This window comes from Haliotis cracherodii, unplaced genomic scaffold, assembly GCF_022045235.1.
Source record: "Haliotis cracherodii isolate W230 unplaced genomic scaffold, xgHalCrac1.p SCAF_23, whole genome shotgun sequence".
NCBI lineage: Eukaryota > Metazoa > Mollusca > Gastropoda > Lepetellida > Haliotidae > Haliotis > Haliotis cracherodii.
The window spans coordinates 1,656,438-1,678,144 of NW_027266279.1; the positions used below are offsets into that span (position 1 = coordinate 1,656,438).

The 21,707-nt window shown below is 39.1% G+C and overlaps 1 protein-coding gene across 15 annotated transcripts in view; it reads right to left on the bottom strand.

Annotated features, from left to right (window-relative positions):
* Nucleotides 1-21,707, bottom strand: part of LOC139471661 (kinesin-like protein unc-104) — an 83,512-nt gene that overhangs the window by 21,119 nt on the left and 40,686 nt on the right. For 6 of the 15 annotated variants that reach the window (XM_071254094.1, XM_071254101.1, XM_071254099.1 and 3 more), the window contains 23 exons: nucleotides 21,221-21,360; nucleotides 20,909-20,947; nucleotides 19,231-19,405; nucleotides 18,895-18,970; nucleotides 18,219-18,298; nucleotides 17,339-17,430; nucleotides 16,678-16,818; nucleotides 16,150-16,197; nucleotides 15,241-15,322; nucleotides 13,992-14,064; nucleotides 13,162-13,264; nucleotides 12,760-12,842; nucleotides 11,302-11,370; nucleotides 10,341-10,513; nucleotides 8,901-9,041; nucleotides 5,976-6,113; nucleotides 4,596-4,714; nucleotides 3,496-3,584; nucleotides 2,591-2,720; nucleotides 2,040-2,217; nucleotides 1,282-1,372; nucleotides 897-1,015; nucleotides 134-238 (listed from right to left, as the gene is read on the bottom strand). In XM_071254094.1, the coding sequence (XP_071110195.1) occupies nucleotides 134-238; nucleotides 897-1,015; nucleotides 1,282-1,372; nucleotides 2,040-2,217; nucleotides 2,591-2,720; nucleotides 3,496-3,584; nucleotides 4,596-4,714; nucleotides 5,976-6,113; nucleotides 8,901-9,041; nucleotides 10,341-10,513; nucleotides 11,302-11,370; nucleotides 12,760-12,842; nucleotides 13,162-13,264; nucleotides 13,992-14,064; nucleotides 15,241-15,322; nucleotides 16,150-16,197; nucleotides 16,678-16,818; nucleotides 17,339-17,430; nucleotides 18,219-18,298; nucleotides 18,895-18,970; nucleotides 19,231-19,405; nucleotides 20,909-20,947; nucleotides 21,221-21,360 (2,484 nt within the window). The remainder of the gene's footprint in view (nucleotides 1-133; nucleotides 239-896; nucleotides 1,016-1,281; nucleotides 1,373-2,039; nucleotides 2,218-2,590; nucleotides 2,721-3,495; nucleotides 3,585-4,595; nucleotides 4,715-5,975; nucleotides 6,114-8,900; nucleotides 9,042-10,340; nucleotides 10,514-11,301; nucleotides 11,371-12,759; nucleotides 12,843-13,161; nucleotides 13,265-13,991; nucleotides 14,065-15,240; nucleotides 15,323-16,149; nucleotides 16,198-16,677; nucleotides 16,819-17,338; nucleotides 17,431-18,218; nucleotides 18,299-18,894; nucleotides 18,971-19,230; nucleotides 19,406-20,908; nucleotides 20,948-21,220; nucleotides 21,361-21,707) is intronic. The other 9 variants (XM_071254102.1, XM_071254095.1, XM_071254092.1 and 6 more) reach the window with 8 other exon arrangements.

Below are 21,707 nucleotides of genomic sequence, written 5' to 3' on the forward strand. Positions count from 1 at the left end.
GATGAGCTGCCAGACTGTCAGCAGCTCTGAGGGGGCGTGATACTGTGGGGGTGGAAGCAGGACTACACTGTGACACAAGGAGACAAGTGCTTCATGTGGGACACATATACTTCTGTCTGGAACACTTTCTCACCTTGGGGCAGTGATGACACCATACTTGGGCGACGGTACAGGTTTCGACACTGGCAGATGCGATGGGAAACTCCGGCTTGGTGGGGATCGAATCCTGCTGAAAAAGCTTAAGAAAATTTGAATTTGAAATTTACAGTAGTTTCAACAATTCAATCATGAGGTCTACCTGTGACACTTTTTATCTCCCTATGATGCGATATGTCCATGCTATATATTTTCCAGTGATGCAATATATCTCCCTGTGAGGCAATGGATCTATCTGTGATGCCATATATCTACTTGTAATGCTTTATATCTACCTGTGAAACTATATATCTAAGGGTGTGGCTATATATCTACCTGTAATGCCATATATCTACCTGTAATGCTACATTTCTACCTGTTATGCTATATCACATCTACCTGTGATGCTATATCATATCTACCTGTGATGCTATATATCTACTTATAATGCCATATATCTACCTATGATGTCATATATCTACCTGTGATTCTATATATCTACCTGTGATGTCATATATCTACCTGTGATTCTATATATCTACCTGTGATGCTATATATGTAACTGTGATGTCCTATATCTACCTGTGATGCTATATATCTACCTGTGATGTCATATATCTCCCTGTGATGCTATGTATCTACTTGAAATGTTGCATAGCTACATGTGATCCAATCAGGTTATCGATAATATCCCTTCTACAGAAGTAGTAGTAACTCAAATTCTAGGAACAATAACAAAGTCAGGTGTGAACTGAACTTACAAGGGTCTCTCCTTGGCTTGTTCATGCAGTGGATGCTGCTGATAGTGACCGAACACCTCGAACACCAGAGGCTGTGTCTTCACGTAGTCGATGAACGACTTGGTCACGTTCACTGTGAACTGCAGCATAAAAAGTCAGGTTTTCCAGGTCAACATGCTGTCGGAACATGCTAATATCTTAATGAATAACAATCTGATGCCAGCATATTATGACAATATATTTCACAATGTTCACAGAGATTCTGAGCATGAAGTACATACATGTTCATTTAAATACTCAGACAAATTTGAAGTTTGGATGAATCAATTCTTTTGATAATTTCTTTTTTTCCCTGATGATTGAGATTGTTCCATGAGTTTCTGTGCGTCAAATGGGCGAGACTTACGTTCTGGACATGGTAGAAGCCAAGTGGTGGGCCTTTCCCTGTGTTCTTTAGAGGTTCGGTGGAGAACGCCTCATCATGTCGGTGCAGGAAGCTGGAAGAGAGACATTCCAGGGTTAGAAACTAACAGTTTTCGTCTACTAGTCCTTATAATGATTACATATAGCAAAACCCTTAAAAAGGGCACATTTCTACTAGTCCTTATGATACCTTTACCACTGGGCAAGAACTATAGGACTAGTGCCAATTTCTAACGCTGCATTCACCCTTAAGCATTGTACCCTTACCCTGACCTTGACAATGACCTTACAGACCAGACCAAAGGCTGACATCTGCAACCTGTATCGTGTTAATTTTTCCTTCATCATTATCCTTGCCACAATGAAAATGCTTCTGATGTCAATTAGTGTGAGTTTTATCATCAATCATGAATTTGTTTAAGCATAGTTACGTTCAGGAATAAATGGTTTGATGGAGAGTAACTGATCAACCAAAATCAATCATCAGAACATCACAATGAAATGTTATTTAATTTTACCTTAAAACAAAACTAACTTCATCAATGGAGATGTACAGACAGTTAAGGTACCCTGCTGAAAAGTTATCCTAACAAACCCAAATCTGCCTCCCTTTGACTGTAATTACCCAGAAGTTTGGTTTAGTATCAGACATGAATTGCTGTTAACATGGACACTGTAATCATGTCAAATGCCTAAGATTTTAATAGAACTTGATCACTGTTGTGTCAGTGTTCTACTCACTTGAACTGGCAGAAGATGTCTGCATATTCTGGTGAGATTCCCGAGGCCTGAAGTACGGTGACCCGGAACTGGAACTGTGAGCCCAGTTGGAGGTGCTCTGGCAGCTCCTTGGAGTTCATGTCTGGACACTGGTCAAGGTTCACCACTTTCTTGCTGTCAGCCACGTTCTGGTCCTGAACTGCAACACAAGACACAATTGGATTACACAAGATGCATAGACACTGCCACACAGTTGGGGGTAAGCCGGACACACACACTGCCACACAAACATGAATTGAATGATAAGTTGAAACAAATGAGAAGAAGTTTTGAAGAAGTTAGACCTTTCACTGTATCTGCGTCACTCACAAAAAGTAAATTATTGTCAAGGGTTGAGAGGTTGAAACTTCAGAAAGATCTACCTTTGACTGTGTCACTCACAAACAGTGAATTATTGTGAAGGGTTGAGAGGTTGAAACTTCAGAAAGATCTACCTTTGACTGTGTGTGTGTTACTCACAAACAGTGAATTATTGTGAAGGACTGAGAGGTTGAAACTTCAGAAAGATCTACCTTTGACTGTGTCTGTGTTTTCTGGTGACTGCCCCTCTCCCTCCACAATTCTCAGATTCTCCATCGAGGGAACAGACACCGGTGGTTTCCCGATAACGGCTGGCGGAAATTCAGTATGGGTCAGTTGTTTCTGAAAGAAGGAGGGCTGAATGGAAATAGAACCTTTATTCACTTTCTCTGTGCTCAAGGACGATCCATACTTAACCCTAACTCATCATGTTGCATCTAAGGCAGGTGCTTTTTCGGTCAAAAATGACACCTGAAAAGAATATATCTCAAGGTGTTTTTTAACACATACATTTAGTTCTAGTTTTGAAAATGGAAAAGAGTCTATAAATTTCGGTTCCTTCAGCACTTACAGAGCAGCAACACCACAATATATATTCATTGCTCAACAGGACAAATATTATACTGCATGGAATCCTCCTCATAGCGTATATCCTGCTGTAAGAAACCCACCACTAAAAGAAAGGGGTTGCCTGCAGCAGCAGAGAACTGTTTTATTTAAAATTGCAAACACCATTTAAGGATACCGTATTCGACGTAATAAGCGCCCAGGGCCCTCTCAAAATTAGAAATCGGGGGCTATAATCAGAATATTATTTTGGTGGAAAATAAACAAAGTTGAAAGATAAATTTTGTGGTTTATGCTGACAGCCTGAAATGTTTATATACGAGAGATACATTTTTCCAGAATTTAACTGCCCATAATTAAGGGTGCATATACCACACAAACGCGTTTTATACGTGAATAAATAAGTCTTGTGCACATTGATCAATCATAAGGGGTGCTAATAGGTATTTTTCACTAGCCAATATATTAGCAAATATCGCCGTGGGCGCTTATTAGAGAAGGGCGCTTATTACGTCGAATACGGTATATCAAAATATAAGCAAGAACTTACTGATGCAAAATAATCGGCATCGCTAAATGAGATTTTGGCGTTCCCTGATTGTTTGATTCCTGGGGTGTAGTCAGGGGCATCATCAGCTTCTGCAACACGACACAGCAGGTTAATTAAAGGTAGAATGTTAACAAAGTGAAAGTGACTTGGTGAAACAAACAATTTTGTTCTTATTTATTTAGTTCCATTACGGCTGGTCCGACATGCAATGGGGTCTTAACACTGAGTCAATAGCATCTACAAACTTCGGGAATACTGAATTATGGGTGCACAGAGAATCTCACCCAAATCTCTTTTGAGAAAATTTTGTCAACCTGATATTTGATGTGATAAGACAAAAGGGTGAAATTCTATTTATCATCTAAAATCATTCTTTTCAGTTTGTAAACAGCAATATTCAGTGTCTTGAGTGTAACAAGTACAGTTAACCAGCTTCAGTGACAAAGAGATTAGTGATGTCATTGGTTGTGATGTAATCATTTCCGATAAGGTCACAATGGTCTGCAAAGCATTGTGATGCAATTTCATTGTGGAGATATCTCCTGTGGCGGTCAGTTTGGGATGATAAATAATGTTCCTATTATCCTATACTGATGTTCCACACAGTAATCGTCCGGGAGGAATTGTGGTCAGAGTCCAGTCAAACAAAAAACAGAACAAGCACAAATACTAGAAGTAGGGGTGAAAGACACGACACATTGGTCATGATATCGCAATATGCATATTCACGTCAACTTGCGTAGAAACTTCTTGACTATAAATATTTTGGAGCAGGTCGTAAAGGAAAAGCTAGCTAAAGACACATGCTCGTAGCGGCTATTTTTAGTAGTGAACTTGAAACGCTTATTAAAACACATATTTCAATATTTGACTGACAGACATGCTGGGCAGTCATGAAATGAGTTGTAATTAATTTATTTCAGCAATTATATCGTTTCGTTGCATGATGCACTTGAGCTACAATGTATCGTTTCTACCCAAACCAGAAGACAACAATGCTGATCTCCTTCCTTGTAACTGTAACATAAACATGTCTAAACAAATACATGTACTGTGTTGCAAGCAGCACCTGTTGCGAGTGTTTGACGTCACACACTGACCTGTGACAGCTTGTACAGCGACCCGAAGATAACCTTTCACCTCCCCCTTCTCGCTGACGATGGCCACCCTGTGTACCAGGGGCACTGGGTAGTAGAGATTGCTCAGGTAGACAAATGCTCTGCAATGTAAGATTCAACATCACCAGATCATCTTACAAACTATAAGGTGGGACTAAACAAGTTCATAAATTAACCCCAATAATAGGATAATTTCTTTAGATGTATTTCTGTTCTTGAAGGGTGTGCGGTACTACCAGTACATTGTGGTGCAAATCTTCAGCAATATGTATTGCGATACGTTTGTAAATGTAGAAATATATTGGGGCAAATATAAATAAGTATATTTAAGTGTTCCTAATCAATATGGAGGTGGAAAATAGTATCTTTCTGATACTTGCCTTTGACGTTCTTTTATCAATTAGCGTGTACACATCACAACTATCGAGCTCCTCACAGCGATAGCCCATTCATGGAGCTCTCAATACCGAGAGTATTATGAAGGTGTCATGCACAGGGAAGGACATTAATACAGGGTCTAACTCTAAGTAATTCATGAAAATGTAAATTGGCAATATATTGGCAGGTTAAAGTATGGCAAACTGATCATGAAATAACTTGCAACACAGTAAGTAACTGTGAATCATACCACTGGTGCATGCAACCTTTATTATGCCAAACTACCCTACTTAAATTCATCTAGTACTAGGTACAAAATGTCTCCAAAATTCATCAACACTCTCACAACCCAAATGAAATCACGAAATTTCTTATTTGCACATTTCACAAAACATATAAGCAGTTTTCGAAATTAAGCGCAGATTCTTAATGTTTGCACATACAATTTTTTAAATATATTGACCCAAAATTTTTAACTTTTAGCACCAGAGCAATGACAAGGACCCCTTGACCTAAATTGCAACCAAACTTAGACGGCTTTAGACTTAATAGGCAGCTGATTCTCTTCCCAAGACACTCACCATGAAATACAAGTACTTATATTTTCTATTATACAACTTTCTATGTACCGGTACGTATCGGGATTGAATCATCAAGGCGGTACAGATCTTTGGTCGCCATCTTTGCGATGGCAGATAAATAAATCTTTACTGGTCTGATTTCCAACTTGATAAGTATATTGTTGCTCAATCTAAAATATAAGTGCTCATATTTGAAGGCAAGTATCTTAGGAAGAGAATCATGTTACATTTATCACTAGATTACATTGCATTCACTTTCCTGAAGCAAATAAAGTGTGATGCAGTTTGGGACCGGGCATCTGTCAGGACAACACCAGTCAGTTCAAAAAATGTCTATAGGGAACAGCACAGAGATGCGATTACCGCAGGTAACCATGGTAACTAAACAGGAAGTATGTCCCACCTGCCGACAAGCCTGAACCATGGAAAGCGGTCGTAGAAAGGGTCGCTGCCGCTCATGCAGTCAATGTTTGGCTCGGGGGACGTGGGAGACAACTCCGCTTCGTTGTGGTACATCTCCCGCATCAGCTCCAGGCGTTGTCTGTAACCATAGCAACAAATCACAACTGTAGAGTATGTACCTTCAAATAACATTGCGATTCTCCCTGTATGACCATATAAGATATGTCTCAATCGAACGAATTATTTTCATGAGATGTAAATGCAAAGGTTAGAAGCAGTTAGATGATGGAGTTATGAGCAAAATGTACAGACAACAATAACATGGTAGCAATGAGTGTAACAGTTGTGGCACTAGTTACCAGGTAACAATCGTGGTAACAGCTGGTATGGCTAACATCAAAGGGGTAACAGTTACAAGGTAACACTATAGGCATAAAGGGTGAGTGATTTGACTATGCGCTGCTTTGAACAATACTTGGTTGGTTGGTTTCTTGTTTAAATCTGCACTCAGCAATATTCCAGTTATATGAAGGCGGTCTGTAAATAATCGAATCTGGACCAGACAATCCAGTGATTGATATCATGAGCATCAGTCCACACAATTGCTATCAATGACATGCTTCAACCAAGTCAGCGAGCCTGACCACCCGATCCCGTTAGTCGCCTTTTACGACAAGCATAGTCGTCTTTTACAGCAAGCATGGGTTGCTGAAGACCTATTCTACCCCGGAATCTTTACAGGTCGCTTTGAACAGTATTTCAGCTGGAAGTGATGCAGGTCCCAGATATTGAACACTTTGGTGAAACCCAGGAGCACAGATATGGTGATAACAGAGAATCATACTTTGGTCAAACAGGGGATCAGGGAATCTGAACATTCTGGCACACCTCAGGGATAATGATCTGACACTTCGTGGGTTGACAGTATGGGGTATATGTGTAAGAATACTGCCGTATGTAAAACTGATACCATGTTGTTATCCATATACTTGTCTCCTTTACGTGATTATGGAACATTCAGGTTTTTAGAATAACATTCAGCAGTGAGTTGAACAAAACAGAGCATGGATTGCTCAGGAGGAAAAATGTTGTCCTTTCAGGATATAAATATTCTTTAGAAGTGCCATGTCAGCTGTCAACATTGTAATGAGCTATGTAACTATTTGTAAGGGTAATATCATACAATACAGTGGACATTCTCACGCACACGTTCAAATCAAAACACTGAAAGACCAAGCAAGAAAATATAACTGACTTTTTCTTCCTGTAGAGGGACTATTAAATATGTACCTGTGCTAGCATTGTCCTTAAAGTGGCCAATTAGGCTATGACCATTAAGCATGTGTGCCAATACGATAGTTATCACATCCAGGGAAATATAAACTTTCACTAAAGATTAGATCCGAAATGTTAACTGGAGTAGATGCCTGCCTGAGAAACTACCTCGTCTTCACTGATCTCACTAGCAGCTAGTATCATAATCCTTAGCCCTTGGATCTACTTTAGGACCATAGAGTTGATTGTGTTTAACTTTTACAACTATTTATCATATATCAAGGATTTATCTGGAACTGATTAGATGCCAATATTCGGCCCACATTCTGTAGTAAATGATAGTAAAAATTCCCAATGTTAATTAAGGATTTCCGATTCACTCAGACTTAATGAATAAAAGCTAATTAAAATAATAAAATTTTTAATATCATGATATTGTCCCAACTTGCTTGTCCAAGGCACTCAGCATGGAATCCTAGATTAACTCCTGCATGCTGTACAACAATGTTGTTTTTAGGACTTGTGTGAGTGAGTGAGTGAGTGAGTGAGTTTGGTTTTACGCCGCTTTTAGCAATATTCCAGCAATATCAAGGCGGGGGACACCAGAAATGGGCTTCACACATTGTACCCATGTCGGGAATCGAACCCGGGTCTTCGGCGTGACGAGCGAACGCTTTAACCACTAGGCTACCCGACCGCCCCTTAGGACTAGTGAGCTATGCTTATTGCAACACACCAAGTGATCCCTATAATGAGCACTATTCCAGAAAAAGAACCACTAGGACAATTTACTTAAGACAAAATGTAAGTTCAGGGATAGAAACCATCACTTTTAGCACACGAGTCCTCATAGCAAAACCCTTAAAAATGGCCTATTTCTAACTTCCATTTCATTTTCATCAAGAGGCCTCTAAAGACTAACAAAGACTGACATTAAGTTCAGTGATTCAAAGTAGAAAAAGTATTAATACATACTTGTGGAAGAAAAGGTCAATTCATATTCCATAAATGAATAACAAGTTTCACAATAGCATTTCAAGTTAAATATTGACTTGACAGTCACTCAAATGCACAAAAAAACATGTGGGAAGGAAAAACCACAGTAACAAGCTGCAAATGAAACGAGTCACTGCGAACATCGGCATGATTGGCAAGGACAGAAAAAAATGTTGACTTTGATTCTCTATCCTTTGTAGATGAAAACAGTTAAAATGTATGAAATGAAAATAAATTTAAAGTTTCTTGTTTAAAATTTAAAGTTCCCTTACAATAGTTCATTTTTAATAAACAAAACAGCATACCATAACTTTAATAATAAAAATTCACAGGATAATTATTTTTTTATCATATCAATCACACTTCTTTCTGAAAAATATACCTTCGCTTAGAGTCAATGTCTATTCAAATCATGTTACCCTCAACAAAGCTAACATGTTAACTTGTTTAACAAACTATATTTTCAGTCCTACCTTCAACATGTACTGAAAACTGTCAAAAGTGTGACTGCAGAGAATCTCGGCCTTTCCAATCATCAGTGGAAAGTAAAGCCCAAACATAGGAATAAAACAGTGCCAAAATCAGCAAGAACTAAAACCATGGAAACTAAGGAACAAAAATAAACCAAAACCAAGGTTACAACAGGGTAACCGACCTGGATGGGATAAGGTTATAAAAGTTAAACACGTTCTGTTGTCCGCAACCCGCGAGACAATGGAAAAAATCTTGTTTTGCCTCAGGCGTGTCCGGAGACAGGTCTTCATTGTATATGTCTCGCATGTGTTCCAACCGTTGTCTACGTCAAGCGTGGGAAAAGAAATTCACAATTTCACATTTTATTTGGTGTATTTTGTATTGGCAATTGTTCAAAAGTTTTAATAAGAGTTCACTTCTGGGATTTTCTTCTTAAAAAAAATAAAGGTCTAAAAAAAATAGGCTTTGGTTTCATGTAAATTATATCAGAATTCATACATACTGAAAAAAACTATTGCAACCTTATCCTTACTGGTAGTTGAGGCTAGATCACAAATCAATATTCATATGAACTTATAATCCAAAGATAGCAAATTGAGGCAACTTAAAAGAACTCAATATATTTTTCCTCCATACACTGTCTGCAAAAGTTTTTATTTTGCATCTCCATCAAAACTTTTGAACAACTACATGTTTGAAAATCAAATTATCCTTTTTCTTTAAATGACAATATTTACATTCCCAATTCTTTATATGCAAACAAAATACCAAAACCAAAGCGAAGCAGTTTTGTAACATTGAAAGTTTCATTTTTCACAAAAATCATAAAAAATACAAGAAAGTTAATAGGCTTGTGCCTGAAAGGTTTCAAGCACTTGTAATTCAAAATGATCAAATATTTGAGACTTAGACAAAGTTGGAACCCATGCTTGTTATTTGTTAATTCACAACCAAAACTTGCAGGAAATATATTTTAGGGAAATTTGAAAAGGGGGGATCAAAAGGTAATGGAAAGGTATTTACAAACCGGGCACAAGTTCCAAGCTTTGCCCATAAGCTGAACAGAAAAAACAGGCAGGGGAGAGAACTCAAGCAAGACAGAATGAGAAGACAGACACAAACAAATACAAGACATATTCAAGCTAAACGTCTAAATTACCAAAATTATCCATTAATTAATCTGCTCCTAAATACTTTCCTATCAAAACATAAAATACTTGACAATATACTTTTCATTTATAAAGACCAAACTTATTTTAAGATAAAATCTTCAGTTCCAGGAAATTATGAACATAAACAGGAAAGACTTGAATCAAGTTAAAGATGTCAGAAAATGTTAACAAAGGAGAGACACAACACATGCACTGAGTGACGAGCAAGAGCAATCACCAACAACAAAAACCTGCAACAATGCAACAGTCAAGAAAATAACCATCCAGAATGAATCACTTAAAAAACTATCATTGTACATAATATATATTGAGAATCCGTATGACAAAACAAATAAATTCTTGATCACTGACCAATGAAGTTTGACATGTTTGAATTACAAGCACAGACATGATATCTAGCTATGTTGTGAAAATGGTAAAAAGGAAACATAAGATGCGTTTGTACTCACCGAAGTTTCGTCAGATTCCAGTAATGAGTGGCGCCATTTTTAGTATCCTGTACCTCAACGGCTACGATTGTTTTGGGGAATGGTCGGCTGTAGTCCCTGTCTTCAGGGTTCATGAGATCACCAGGCAGAGGCGAGTAGAGGGTGTCGGTCAACAAGACAAACTGGAACTGAACCTGCAAGATGGTTGGTTAGCTGTTGATGTTTTGTGGTTTGTCAAATATTAAAAATTGACGCAGACATAATATCCACTGAAAGTCCCAATTGTGCAATGTCCAATATTTAGAATGGGTGCTGGGAAAAGTCCAAAATTCAACCCAGGTACCGTCTGCAGGTCTCACAAGGGCACAAAATGTCCGATTGAGAATTGTTTTTTGGGAGCCCTGACAAAAACTACTTAGATACATAAACAATATGATCACACAAACACTCAAGTTGACAGAGGTTTTACAAATAGAAGTCAACAGGAATGCGGGAATAGTCAGAAAGAAATGGGAACAAAAAGCGACTTGTTGTGTAACCATGGAGTTTGACTGATCACATGACTAACCACGGGTCCGGGTAGTCCTGTTGGTACCCCGGATCCTACTCAGGACCCACTCAACCTGAGTACCCAGATACCCGTCCCAGGCCTAGACTCAAATAATACTTACTGCAATTCCCATTAGACTCAAAAGACTATGGATGTTGCAATAATTGAAACGTTATAAAACATGTACAATCAATTTATCTGATACAAGTATTTCTCTTCTGACAAGAAATATAATCATCATTTTGACTGACCATGTTAGATTTTCTTCACTCAATGACTAAGTTTTGATTCAAACACAGAAATCACCATATCACCATTTATGACATAAGGCAACATACATACATACATACATTGCAATTTATTTGCTGATGGAGATTGGTTCCTCTCCGAGCCCATTTTAGTTCTTCATAGCAAATCACAAGCAAGTCTTACCTTCTTGTTTAATTCCACACTAATTGCATTGGCTTCTTTGAGGAATATTGCACTGCCCCATAAGTCATCCTGAAAACAAAACAAGTACTCTTATAAACCTACTGGCTGTTTGTGTAACTCGATATTGAGTTTTTGAAATTGATATGATTGTAACACCTCGCAGGAGGGCTTGGAGACGCACGTGCAGATTTCGTGCCATTGCGAGACGCACATGCAGATTTCGCACCGTTGCGAAACCCACATGCTGAGGTCACAGGTTTCAGTGAACAGAGTTCACGACTGCAGGCGATATTTCATCTCTGATACAGGTTATACATTTGAGAGTTTTTATTACAGTTATTTAATCAAAAACGTTGTCTATGCGATGAGTCGGTTTATTTGTTGGACAAACCATGTCTCCTCGAGATTACTCGAGATTGTAAACCCTCGCAGACCTGGTTTCTCCTACACATAAACCTCTTTCACGTCATCCTGATGTTGTTGTTGAGGGACCTTCTTTTGGTTCAATAACCTCCAAGCAGGGACTTTCTGGATATTTCAGTGTGATCGAACACGCAACCTTTGTATCTGTAGCCCAGTGAGTGAACAACCAGGCCCAGAAAATACAAGGATTTTAAGAATCTTTTTTTCAAGTACATGTTCGCTAGCAAGATATATTTTGTCCATTTCCTAACCTCAGGTTCAAGGAGGTGTGTTGGAAATGTTGCTTCAGATTTTCTGTCAGAGTGGAAGTGGATAAAAAACACTGTCCATTGGATTTGGTAAAAAAAACCAAAAAAACTCGGAATCAGTGATGAAAGGGTGTTCAATCTGACACGTGACTGACTTTAGGTGTATGCATGCTGCCTGGGGTCTTTCTCTCGCTGTCTTCGATTTAGTTTTATACCACTAAGAGTGAGTGAGTGAGTGAGTGAGTGAGTTGGGTTTTTAGCTTTTAACAGTATTCCAGTTATATCAAGGCGTGTCAGCTTAATGTGTGAGGAAAGCCCGAAGCAATGCAGGTCTCAGACGTTTACCACTTCGGTGAAACCCACGAGCATGGGTATGGTGCTGACAAACCTAGCAACATAATTGGTGCGAACCGGGATACGAACCCACAATCATAGGTTTCTGGTGTGCCCAAGGGACGCAACTCTGCACAGCGAATCGCAGCGCCTTAGATGACTGGGCCATTATACCAATGGCCAATATATAATTGTTTTTGTTTTACTTCTGGTATTTCTTCAATTTAGATTCAGAGGGAAAATCCCACTGGTCAAAGGCCCAAGGTATAAATTTTCTCAACCAAGCCCTGGGAATCGTGTTTTACCCTTTACGTAACCACTTAAAGTTAACTTGCACTTGCAGAACAAACATGTTATCTTGCGCAGTCATGACCTAACTTTAACAATTTGGGGCGAAAACATAACAAGTGATGACTACTTTGTTTCTATGGGATGGATGCTGATGAATCCTCACCCTGAGTGATGTGAACTGGTGGTACTTCCATTTCCGGAACCCCCAAGCTGCCAAATCCCTCTCTCGACTTGACCACTTGCATTCTGGGGGAGACACACATCATGAACATCGCATACAACAAGATGTTATTACACAATAGTTTTAAAACTGCTGCCATTAAGTATCCATGTCCAAGGACAAACATATTGATAAACAGTGAGCAGTAAAACATAAATTGTCTAGGATATCCTACACGCATAGTAACAGAGTAACAGAGTACATTTTTAAACATGAGCTTGAAAATGAAAGAATGTTTTCACTTTTGTTGAAATAATTTGAAATTGATTGATTTGGCCCAAAATTTGGAAAACTATTTGCACAAGGTAATACATGAAACTGTTTGTATGTAAGTAACGATTGTACCTTCTGGTTCTTCGTCCTCGAAGAAGTCGTCCGTCACACAGCTGGACATCATGGAGTGTCTTTCCACCTGCTCCTGCAGTGACTGGATGCGAAACTCGTAGTCCTGCAAACACACAGCAGTACTTTACACCTAATTTGTTTGTTGTTTAATGCTGCATTTATCAGTACTGACATCATGGGCATCGATCAACACAATTAGAATATGATGCCATCAACCAAGTCACCAAGCCTGACTTCCCGATCCATTTAGTCGCCTCTCACAAGAAGCACAGGATCCTGGGAATCAATTCTAACCTGGAATCCCCAAGGGTCTACACAATCACAACAGAATACGTAGAGAGACAATAAAAACAATCTGTTCAGAATGCATCATTGTTCTTCCTCAAGCGACCCGTGAAGATTCCAGAGTAGAATAGGTCTTCAGCAGCCCATGCTTGTAGTAAAAGGCGACTAACGGGATCGGGTGGTCTGGCTCGCTGACTTGGTTGATGCATGTCATTGATCCCAATTGCGTGGATCGATGCTCATGTTGTCAATCACTGGATTGTCTGGTCCAGACTCAATTATTTACAATATTCACGCTATATGACGGCGGTCTGTAAATAATCGAGTCTGGACCAGACAATCCAGTGATTGACATCATGAGCATCGATCCACCCAATTGGAATCGATGACATGCATCAACCAAGTCAGCGAGCCTGACCACCCGATCCCATTAGTCGCTTCTTACGACAAGCATAGTCGCCTTTTACGGCAAGCATGGGTTGCTGAAGACCTATTCTACCCCGGAATGTTCACGGGTCAGGATGTACAAGTGTCCACATGCATACCTTCCTCTGTTGCTCAAACAGTATGTCTGCTTCCTCCTTCTCCTTCCGGTACTGCTCCTCCAGGTTCAGCAACCTAGGAACACACATCACTGATGCATCACTCTACTCACTCAGACACAAAAGCTCTTTCTATAAATTGTTTATATTTAGATTAAGTGTTAATATGTAATACGAGATGCCGTTCCCTTTAGGATTTGGAATTGCAGATATTGTACAGAGATCAGCAAAATATCTGTTCCCATGACAACAGGGTATTATAATCCAGTTGTGTATCACTGTAGCAGGGTACTTGGATAGTTATCAAAACGTCATTAACCAATACAATTGAGGTATTTAACATGCAGGATAAGTATACAAATATAGAAAATATCTAGGATTTTACTAGGTTATGTAAAATAAATAAATGCATAGTTTTGTTGATTTAACAAGATAAATCGGTTGACGTTTACCCCTCAGGGAATATGGTTTGATGTACCTGTCAGCTTGGGGAACACTGTCACACAGACAGAACATTAGACCGTATTCCCCTCACGATATGCCAACAACTTATAGGCATGTACTGTCTCATTTCAATATTCCTTTGCCAGAAGTAGTTCGTCTTTATGAACAATGAACTACTCAAATAAAAGTGAACTGGAGAGAAAGAATTTTGTTTACACATTACAATATCCATACCACAGCAGTCTGTCAACAAACTCATGGTGAGATAGGGAATATGGTTTAACAGAGACTTTAGCAATATTTCAACCAGATTATGGTGGAGGGACACTATAAATACACTTCACACATTGTAACCATGTCAAGAATCATACAGGACCTTTGGGGTGACAAGACAACACTTTAACTACAAGGCTAACCAGGTAACTCAACTTGCTCCCCAGGTTACCGTATTTGACGTAATAAGCGCCCGGCGAGATTTGCTGATATATTGGCTATTGAACAATCCCAATCAGCACCCCTTCCGACCCCTATTCGCATATAATACGCACCGCTCCCTTCCCCTATTTGCGTATAATACGCACTCGTGTGTTATATGCACCCTTTATTATTGGCCATTAAATTCTGGAAACATATATCTGTCGTACATAAACATTTCAGGCTGTCAGCATAAACCACAAAATTTAGCTTTCAACTCTGTTTTTTTCACCAAAATAATATTCTAACAAGAGCCCCCTATTTCTAATTTTGAGAGTGCCCTAGGCGCTTATTACGTCGAATACGGGAAATGTCCCGTGGACGTTGGACTGACCTCTGCTCCATCTCCTTCCTGAGATCTATCCCCTGTTTCTCCAGCAACTCAAGCTGAGCAAAACTCCAGTCCACCGGCTCACCTACAACAACGAACACTCGTGGTACATGCTCAAATAAGGCTGCGGAAATACTTCCCACCCTACATGTAGTAAAATCTAAAAGTACTTCATACATACATACACATATATTTATTAAAACACCAGTTCATGTCATTAAGGGTAAGCTTACCAGAAAAACATATTTATGGCTCTGATGGAAGAGAGGGAACATATTCAAAAGGAAATATTACTTTCATAGGGCAGGTAGACTTACATCTAGTCTCTGAAATGAACATATCGTACAGAAAAAAAGTTGTTCAGTTATCTTAATAAAAATATAATAAAAGGGAGCCCAGTGACTCCCTTTATTTTCAGATACTGCAGTAATCTAGACTTACCAAACTGTATAGACTTGCATGGGCTGTATTTGATATATATTTGTATCAGGGTCTGTAAGACCATAGGGCAGGAGGAATATTATCTCTTGGAATTCAGAGTTTTCAGATATGTCAGGGACTCAGAACCAAGTGTATTCTTTAAATTAAACCATATATAGTGCATGACATATTTCAGGGAAAGAAATAAACAAATAGTGATAACATATAGCAAAAACCCCAAGTCTGCTAGCCCCCTTAGGACACCCTTAACATGCACAAAACAGACCTGGGCTTGTGGGTAAGTGCTAATTTCTATCCCTGCATACTGACATGGAAGTTTTGAAATGAGTAAGAAGAGTGAGAGAGTGAGTTGGGTTTTAGGCTGCTTGTAGCAACATTTCAGCCATATAACAGCTGGGGAACCACTTGGGGAAGAAAGACACCACACATGAACATGGCATTCAAGTTTACCAGCTGCACAGTGACACTTACTGATGGGTATGTCTATGGACTCTGTCATCAGGGCACGACTCAGCCGAGCTGGAAACAAAACATGCTTATTGAAAATCATTCAAGAGAGCACAAACCATATTCAACGTAAAAGCGCCTAGGCGCTCTCAAAATTAGAAATAAGGCGCGCTTATTAGAATATAATTTCTGGGCCCATCTTGTACAGATTTTAATCATTCTGACTGAACACTTCCAATTCCACATCTGTCCTTTCACTATATCCAAACTCTCTGAACCTTGGGTATAAAGCAATTTTCTACAACAATTACACTAAACTGCTGCCAAATAGCGTCCAATCTAAAATTAAGTTAATTGATCATTTGGGAAATCAGTTTACAAACATTCAGTATCACAGTGGATTCTGATCAAACAGATCAATTGGGCTTTCATGTTAATGGCAGAAGCGGACACTAGACTCTCATGTTAATGACAGAATCAGACTTTCACTTTAATGATGTAAGATTTCCCAAATCTATCAGCAGCATTACGCCAGACTAAGCCTGTCCCTACCCTGCTGGGGGTGGTTGAAGCGGAACACATGGTGCTTCCCGAGGATCACCCGAGCTCCAGTCTTCAGGACGGTAGCCTCCATGACTTGTCGCCCATTCACATAGCACAGCGCATCGTCAAACGGCACCAGCGTCACGTTTTCTGCAGAAGAAAGTGTAAGGTCAGTCCTCAGAGCTGTGCCACTCATTCGTTCAGACTCAATTCTGCATTACATAACAGTCCAGGAAGAGATACAGTAAACTACGGTTATAACGAACTCGAGGGGACCACTAATTTTAGTTCGTAATAACCGTAGTTTGTTATAAGCATACATACAGCATAAATACAACAAATGGTCGGGACTAAAAAAAAGTTCGCTATATCCGTCAGTTCGTTATAAGCGTGTTCATTATAAACGTAGTTTACTGAAGTGCTTTCCCCAAAGCTCACATTTCTTACAAAAATAATTGGACTCTGATGAACATATACTAAAGTATTAATAACATATGACAAATATGCAACAGAAACATCTTTCCATGTTGTCAAGCTCTAAACACACTATCAAAAAAATCTTTGCCAAAACGTTCTGCCCGAAAAAGGGTTTCACTGTATATAGAAAGGGGAATGCCAATATCCCCTCCAGATTTTTAATCAGTCTTAAGGAGTCACAGCAGCTTCTTACCATCATTGTTTTCAAACAGACAGTGCTCCTCTAGGATGTAGGTTCCATTTAGCTGGATGTCTTGTAGATTCTTTGCCTCTGCTCGACCAATTCTAGGCGACAAAACAGATCCATTTACAACTGACATTGTCATCTGCATCAATAGTCTTGTTTGTTTGTTGTTTAACGCCGCACTCAGCAATATTCCAGCTATATGACGGCGGTCTGTTAAAAAGTCTGGACAAGACAATCCAGTGATTGATATCACGAGCATCGATCCACACAATTACGATGACATGCATCAACCAAGTCAGAGAGTCTGACCACCCAATCCTGTTAGTTGCCTCTTACGACAAGCATAGCTGCCATTTACGGCAAGCATGGGTTACTGAAGACCAATTCTAACTTGGATCTTCACAGGTCGCATCAATATTCAGTGGGAGACATATATGTATAAAACATACAGTAAGTGATTCATATTTTAGCAACATCAATGTACAGTATTGTATTTCACAGATTTTCCTGGTAAAAATCCCAACAGGCCATTGAAAGCTTTAAAATTAACACACAAAATCAGCCTCTAGTATTCTGAATATGTATTCAATGATAATAGCATTAGACAAAGTGCACAGTTGCAGTCCTCGTGTGAGAAGTAGCATTCAGGTCTCTGTCACATGTAACAGTTTTAATAGCAATGCCAGATGTGTATTATGCACACATGCCCTGCCCGAAAAATACAACCACCTGTACAAAATATTAGGACTGTCCGAAATAAGCATTGTATCCACTTTACCCAACGGCGTCTCTGCTTATCTGTGCGTATTAATAACGTGATACTTTTGCTTCTAACCCTGAATGGGATTACATATCAGAGTTCTCTTCGTTAGCATTTCTCTCTCACCTGGTGGTCGCATCCTTGATGTAGTAGATGAGGCACTCGGACATCAAGGGGTCCTCATTCAGATTGACAAGATGGGGGGTCTGGAAGAGGAGAGGGGACTATCAAGACCTAATCCCAAGTGCACTAACTAAGCAGGGAGCAGATGGAAGCAGCAGTCGGGAGTACGAGTAACAATCTGTGTACTGAGGCTACAAGAACGCGCAATGGCCCAGGGAACTCTTCTTCATACCATTCACACACCCAACACTGTGGTTGGTTGGTTGGTTGCTTAACGTTACACTCAGCAATATTCCAGCTTTCTGATGGCGGTCTGTAAATTATCAAGTCTGGACCAGACAATCCAGTGATTGATATCATGAGCACCGATCAACGCAATTGGGATCGATGACATGCATCAACCAAGTCAGCGAGCCTGACCACCCGATCCGATGAGTCGCCTCTTACGACAAGCATAGTTGCCTTTTACAGCAAGCATGGGTTGCTGTTGACCTATTCTACCCTGGATCTTCACGAGTCCAGTACACATTGGAAACACAAGATCATCATTTTAAATGTTTGAGTCAGCCTTTGTGATTTCAGGTACAATTCTTGCATGGTAAACAATGCTCTAGGACTTCCAGAGGGGGCAATGTAAATATAAACTATGGTTAAAACAGCCTATTGTCCATCTACTTACCTTTTTGGGAGAAAACACACCGATTGTTCCACCATCTTCTTTAAGAGCTACTCCCATTTCAGCCAGCACAGCTTCTCTGTAGCACAAGAATGCAAATACTGTATTGCTAGTTACTGATGTCAAACTCCACCTCGACTTGTTTAATGTAGCAGAACCTTGATATCCTGATAATATTCAGGATATTGTTGTCTGAAACTAGCTTTACAACACCTCTGGCTCTCAGCTGTATTTGTGAAATGCCTCTGTGCTGCATTTTAGAAACTTTTGCCCCTCATTAATTGTCAACAAATGTTTCTTTCTTTCCTCTATCCTAAGCAGCCCAAAACAACCTCTTACCTTTCTTTGCGAATGGCCTCTGTTTTACGGAGTTTTTCTTCCCATGATTCATTAAGTTCGGCAATAAGTTTCTCCGACATCTGGAGTCTTTCCATTGCGTCTTCCCCTCCGTCAATAGTCACCGAGTTCTTCCGAGCTCGCAAGGCCTTCACATGCTCGGACATGCTGGCATTACCTACATAAAGGACTAGCATTACAAAAAAGCAGAGAAAATGTGCATACATTCAGTACACAGCCTAAAGAAAAGCACTGAATATTGTATCTTCCTCTGAATATAACAATGTTAGAAAGGAAAAAATAGGATCAGTTTTAACAATTAAAGAGATATACATATTAATTTTGTTCATGTTTTACAATGCATTTCCAAGATTTCATTTAAATATCGTCATTATAACACTAATGTTACTATCATGCAATGATCTACTGTGAGCAAAACTTAAAGTTAAGCTTCAGTTTGTTTCATAATATTCATGCACTTAGCCACATCAATGTAAACAATGAATATACTATTCTCCAGTTGTCAGACATATGATGATACAGCGTAAAGCAATACTCCCTCCCGCACTCACATCCTATGTTGGCTGCACATAAAGTACGAGCATGTTTAACATGGGGTTCTTTCACCAGGTAGCAGGCAGTTGGAACAGGGTACAAGCGTCTGATGTGTTTGCAGTACTCCTTTTCACAGCAGTCAGATTTTGATAAAACTTAAAAGCTTCTTGCACAGGCCATTTCCAAAATGCTATCTGAGAACTCAAGTGCTGGGACTCCAGTATTGAAATACAGGCATACCATAGCTGCAGATCTGAGATAGTTACAGTAAAACCTCATTAGTCTTGACCCCAATAATCTGGAAACCCCAGGAATATGACTATGAATACTCTAAATACATGAAAGAATCGGGTGATCCTTAACTTTTGTTGTGGTAGTTAATCCGGCAATCTGTTAATCTGTACAAATTCCCTTCGAACATAACTGTCCTGATTAACAGGTTTTACTGTTTTCTGTGGAAGAAGGCCTGGCTTGATTGACTAAGAAAGTAATTTGTTCTACTTTGCTGCAGGCAACTTAGACAAGAGTAATGGTGGTGGCATGTTTGCAGCAGTTAGTGGCTTCTTGCGCGATGGAAAGCAACAGCGTGAAGTCCCCTACCTCTGGTAGTGATTTGGAGGGACACAAGGAAAGAAAACATAGCAGGTAAAATATGGAGCCGCCCAACTGTATGGAGTATTTTTCAAAGCTACAGATACTAAACAACACTCGCAGTGTTGGGGAATCCGAGGGCTTACTTCAATGTTAGAGTCAGCTAAGAGTCTATGGAATGCGTGTGTTACGCTATATGCACCAGTTTGTCACTCAATCAATAGTCAATAATTATCCTCTATCACTTAAACCATTAATTCTTAAAGATCTTAAAAAAGGGTTAAACAATGCAATCTTAACACTACAATTATTAATATAATAAATTGAATATTAATATATTTAGTTTATTAATGTATAGTAGAGATAACATAGATTTAAGATTCTTTACAAGACCTATCTAAACAGTTAGATAAACTGGAATAAACTCTAAGGCTTATCCCCCGTGTTTATGAATGCCCATCCAAAGTTGCTACAGAGGGAGCGGACTTCACAGGTCTATTTGCCATATGGGAGAGTGCTGTAGGGTGCAATTTACCCGTTGTAAACTTCACGGGATTGTCAGAATTTGTATCAACTGGGGAAAAAGAGGTAAAAAGTAATAGTTTTACAATAGAAATGCTCCACAAAAAAAATCACAAGAATTGAGATAGTCTGCGAAGACAAACAATGTTTAGATACTGTCATAAATAATTAAATCATTATTAGTACCTTCATAGAAACTATTAACAATTTTCAAAAGTAATCATATGGATTTTGAACATGAAACCTCCACACAGGTATGATAGCAAACAACTCAGATACTGAACGTCAGAAACATCTGATACTAAAGGGAGACAACTCTACCCACCTGCTTGTATCTCAATGCCCTCGCTAGCCAAGAGTTCTCTCAGCCTTGCTACCTCTTCCTTCAACTCTCGGATCAACCGTGCATTCGGATCCTCGTTAACCACGGCCTTGCACATAATCTGTTTGGCACGATCAGCATATCTGGAGGGATACAAAATAGCAAATTCAACCTGAAGTATATTTAATGAAGCATTAGACAAGACTTAAAACAATTATTTTTGAAAGTAATTCTGTGAGAGAACTGTAGTATAATGCTGCACATGAAGGATGGTCAAATATATACACATAACTGACTACATATCCCTTCTGCATGTTAGATAGACCCCAAACAAAATAAAATTAAAATAACATAAAAATAACATAAAATTACCCACATATCTATCCTTATTAGACCAGTTAAATTGTTGGATTCCCTACTTCATAAAAGTAACCAAATTCACACACAAAAACGAATGTTTAATCATTTTATTATAATCCTTACCACATTA